Consider the following 5000-nt stretch of genomic DNA (forward strand, 5'->3'; position numbering starts at 1 on the left):
TAAAGAGAGTAAAATCGCTGCGAAGTTCTCAAAGCGATTGTCTATTCGCACTGTCACGCCATTGCGTGACATTTCCGAGAAGACCTGGGTCCACAGCTATCCCATAATGCCACATGCTTTCACGTTCCATTCTTGTGGAAAATGTTTGCACCTTTAGCATCGTATTTACCTTCGTGGTCTGCGATGCATGACGTGTGCGTGACATGCGCAAAAAAAAGCGCAGTAGCAATGGGCGCGAACGTCCTTAAATGAGAAGGTAAAGAGCTGAAATTCAATTATTGCGGAAAGAGAAAATATTATTTCGGGCACAACTTCCACGGAGTGTCAAAACATTGAACAAGAGTGACAGGCCTACCACAGGCACCCCAAGCTCAGTGTGAGGGAAGGCAAACAAAAATATAAGTATTTGTATGGGAATCCCGATAAAATACTTGAGAAGACAATTATACGAAAAACATTCTCAACTAAAAAGCTTGAACCTATTGCCATTGTGGCTCGCTTCCTTCCTGTGGTTTTTTTTTTTTTTTTTTCAGATTCAACGCGATTTGAGCCGTTTTCAATTCCTCGGTTGTCAACAGTATAATAAAATCCCGAGGCTGCACACTAAATTGTCAAGAGCCCACCAAATCGAGTCAAATATTCTTGGATAAAATGCTCCCACGGATACAATTCCACATCGGAATCAATTGACAAGGATTAAACTTTCATTTCAACCTACCAACAAAGTAATAGCAGCCCTGCGAGCGATCTCAGGCGGTAGTTTGACCACTCGATCGGAACCAAAACGGCAGCTGCATTTCTCAGCAATGTTGGACGGTCGAACTTTGTAACGACTCATGTTTTATTCCCCTGGGTCGCGGCATGACTGCATTGTCCCGTTCGTCCAATCACAGTCACATCTCGTGTTGCTAAACTTCAAAAACGTTCAAATCATTGTGTCGTTGACAAACTAGGACCCCAGTTAGGGCTCAGTTTGTTAAAGCGGGCAGGGTTACAAGGCCGGTTACAAAGTTCCCTATTGACCTTGGGGCGCCTGTGATCCAACACTACTTCCTAGCCGCTTAGCGCGTGTTTTAGCCTTTCAGTTTTGTAATTTGGCTCTCACGAGTATATCTTTGATTGACCGCCTTCTTTTGTAACATATGAGAGGCGGGTTTTTGTAGATATCTTTGAGCAATGGTTGTCTTTCATAGGGATTTGTTTTAAGCTCGTCACAGCTGTGTGGTATTGGGTAACGTAAGGCAAGTTTCGTCTGCTCTCTTGTGGTGCCAGGTTCCTGTTTTTAAATTTTTAAATTCGTACCACCAAAATCATAAATAAAGATAAACTAACCGGAAACACGAGAATAGCAGTTACACAACCCATGTATTCTCAAGACACATTGGCGTCTTTATTGCCCTTTTTTTTCTTTTTCACTTGGGCCATCCTCTTTTTTATCTCCGTTTAGCATCGTCCGACCGACCCAAATTTTTGCCATTTTCCAAAAAAAAAAAAAAATAACGACGTAGTTAAACCATTTTTATGTCGCATAGGAGTTTCGGTGGTTGATCCTTTTTCCCATGTTATATTAATTTTACATACATACTCTTCGTCTTAACTTCAGTTACTCGGACACGTTGGTCGTCGCCGGGGAAGATCTTCAGAACTCGGCCAAGGAGCCATCTTCCACGAGGAGATTTTTCATCGACGATTAGAACAAGATCTTTAGGAAGTAGCATTGGATGAATAGCCTCGAACGTAATAGGAGCGTGACGGATTCTTCCTCCCACGCGCAAGGTTCCTTCTATGAGCACAGGAAGAAGACTGGCGAGCTTGCTCTGTCATTTAACTGGACGTCCCTCGCTCAAGGAATCAATCTCTTCGAAAAACGCTTGACGCTGTACCAACTGCACAACTTTCTTGGAGGAGCTGCGCATCTCTGACAGGGATTTTCTTCCTTTCTCTCTGCCTTTGTTCTGGATATGGTTGATAAACCGTAATAGCCAGGCGACAAGAGTTAACAAGCGCGGCCACGACGAACAACGCCGAAGAAGTCGATCCAGTGATGATCCGCGGTCAATCATCATGACTGTACTTTGGACTTGAACCTCATTGTCGTCTTCTGGGATGTTACCGATCCTTTTAATCGGCCATTGGTCTTCAGGCTCTAGGAGGAAACTCGGGCCAGAGAGCCAGCGGCAATTTGACTTTAGAGCGCGTAGGTCTAGTCCTCTGGACGCATCGTCTGCTGGGTTAAGGATGGTTGGCACATTGTTGAGGAGTGGAGGCTTCGCGGATTTCATTCACTCGATTTACAACAAATGGCTTGAATCGCTTTTTGTCGTTTGTAATGTACTGCAAGGTCGTCAGGGAGTCTGACCAGAATGTAACTCCATGAAGGGGTGTGTCGAGTCAGCTTCACGTAGAAGTAGGTGCAGGCGCGAAGCAACCACAGCCGCTTGTAATTTAAGGCGTGGAATAGACCGTTGTCTCAGCGGAGAATTGCGGGTCTTTCCCATAACGAAGGCACAATGAATCTTTCCAGTATCATCAACAAGGCTTAAGTAACCTACTGCAGCATAACCATCGTTCGACGCGTCCGAAAAATAGTGCATTTGGACGTCTCGAATTACCCTCAGAGAAAAGGACTTAAAACATCGTGGAATCTTGATATTTGCAACGAGGGGAAGAAACTCAATCCACTTATTCCAACGTGTTAGTAAAGGTCCTGGTATAGGATCATCCCACTGGACAGCTATTCTCCAGAGTTCTTGGAGGATGATCTTGACTGGGAGAATGAATGGGCCCAGAAATCCAAGAGGATCGTAAAGAGAACTAACTGTTGAAAGAATACCACGTTTGGTAGGCGGCTTGTTTGTGGGAACGACCTTGAACTGAAAGGTATCTGAAGCTGCATCCCAGTGTAATCCAAGTGCACGCCCGAATGGAAGTTGGTTAAGGTCAAGATTGATAGATGGGTTCACTCGTTTATCTTGAGGTAGGGCCTCTAGAACTTGCCGGCTATTACTTGTGAACTTTGTTAGATGGAATCCACCTTCCCTCAATAGTTTTGTCAGCTGTTCTGCAAGCCAGATTGCTTGATCTGTCGTTGGCACAGATTTCAGTACATCATCTACGTAGAAATTCCTGTATATTGTCGTGATAACCTCGGGGCTATACCGGCCCTTAATGTCATCTGCTGTCTGTCGGAGTGCCCTGTTGGCACAGCAAGGCGATGACGTCGCACCGAATATATGAACGAGCATCTTATATTCCTGAGGAGGTTGCCTAGGAGCAGCATCCCACCACAAAAATCTTAGAGCGTCTGCGTCTTCGGGAAGAACCTTAACCTGATGGAACATTGCTTCAATATCAGCTGTGAAGGCGGTTTCATCTTCTCGAAAACGGGTGAGAACGCCTACCAGATTATTTGTGAGATCTGGGCCATGGTACAATCGGTCATTCAAGGAGATGCCATCAAAGCGGGCGGCAGCATCAAATACTACGCGTACCTTGTTGGGCTTGTTAACGTTAAACACCGGGTGATGTGGCAAATACCAGGTGACCTTCGATCTCTTGGAGGCCTCTCGTTCACTGAGCTGAGTTGCATATCCCTTAGCAACGTAGTCGTTTATGACAGTTCGGTATTTTTCTTCTAGGCCAGGAACGCGATTTAATCGCATTTTCAGGGTTTGAAGACGGGATTCTGCTAGGGTTCTGTTGAATGGGAGGTAAGGTTCCTCTTGCCTCCAGAGTAGGCCCATCTGATAATGCCCATCAACCAAAGAAATCGTGTTATCTATTATCTTCAGCGCCTTTCAGTCCTCAACTGACATAGGGCCACAATCTTCTTTAACAGTTCCACATGACTCAATTCGCCTGAATTCCTCCAATTTCCGATTAAGAGAGACATCTTCAGACGAAACATAATTTAGGTTGAACTGGCGGTTACTGCTTACACTAACGCAGCCACCGAGGATACTCCAGCCAAGGCAGGATCGTATTGCAAACGGCTCATGTGGTTTCCCCTTTTTCACTTCCAACGGAATAAAGGCTTCCTGAATGCTTGTTCCAATCAGGATAGAAACTTTCTTTCTTTCAACTTCAGGGAATGGTACATGACGCAAATTCGACAATTGCTCCAGCTTCTTGCGTGCAGTCACGTGCTTAAGAGGGATAGTAAGATCTCGAACAGCCCACGCGTTGTGGACGTTGTTGACGTCTTTAACTCTTGCAAATCTGCTGGCCTCCTTAATGCTGCTTGTGGTAAGAGTAGTTAGGTGACGCAGGTTCGGCTTGTCACGATCTTCATTCCGCCTGAGGGATTTCACCTCGGTCGAGGGGCTCGTAAAAAAACGGATGATTAGCCAAATCAGCTCGATCATTCAGGAACTCAACAACATCTTTGAATGTGGGCAAAATTTTTTCTTGGCGTTCCAACTTTTTTAGATGTTCCCGAAACTTGTCTTGAAGCCATTTGGGCAACCTTAAAACCACTTTCTCGAGACTGTCCGTGTTCATTTCTCCTAAACATCCCATAGACTCGAGTGTGTCATACATAACTTGGGCTAGGTCAGCATAGCGTTGGAGGCCCTCCTTATCTTGAGGGGCAATAGCAGGTCCTTTAGTCAAGGTATCTATACACGCTCTAACAATTTTGAATGGTTGACCAAAACGATTTTGCCCGACTTCCAATGACTTTGCAGGCCTCCCGATACGGCCTCGTATCTCCGTACAGCTCTAAGAGCAAGGCCTTCGAGGAACTGCAACAGGCGAGCCATCTTGGTCTGTTCGTCCAAAGATTTCGATTCTACCATCTGGTGGAACCTCTGTCTGAATAGTGGGTATCTCTGAGGGGAACCATTAAACTTGAGCACCTGTAGTGGGGGGAGATCATGGTTAGCACTCATTTTCTCCATTGTGGCAATAATGATCGAAAGAAAACATTCACTCGTTGGGTGAAGCGAGGGTGGAACGTGACGTGGGTCCTCGATAAGTGGAGATGGAGTTTGAGCACCAGT

At 45.5% G+C, this 5000-nt stretch overlaps 2 protein-coding genes across 2 annotated transcripts; both read right to left on the reverse strand.

Moving 5' to 3' along the window:
• Positions 1-1820: 1820 nt before the first annotated feature.
• Positions 1821-2282, reverse strand: LOC138025369 (uncharacterized). Its single transcript, XM_068872589.1, has one exon. The coding sequence runs from the start codon at positions 2280-2282 to the stop codon at positions 1821-1823; it is 462 nt and encodes a 153-aa protein (XP_068728690.1).
• A 63-nt stretch (positions 2283-2345) lies between these two features.
• On the reverse strand, positions 2346-3743 carry LOC138025370 (uncharacterized). The gene has a single exon (XM_068872590.1). It carries the CDS (start codon positions 3741-3743, stop codon positions 2346-2348), a length of 1398 nt encoding a protein of 465 aa, XP_068728691.1.
• Between the last annotated feature and the right edge of the window lie 1257 nt (positions 3744-5000).

The sequence above is a fragment of the Montipora capricornis genome, chromosome 12, assembly GCF_036669925.1.
Source record: "Montipora capricornis isolate CH-2021 chromosome 12, ASM3666992v2, whole genome shotgun sequence".
NCBI lineage: Eukaryota > Metazoa > Cnidaria > Anthozoa > Scleractinia > Acroporidae > Montipora > Montipora capricornis.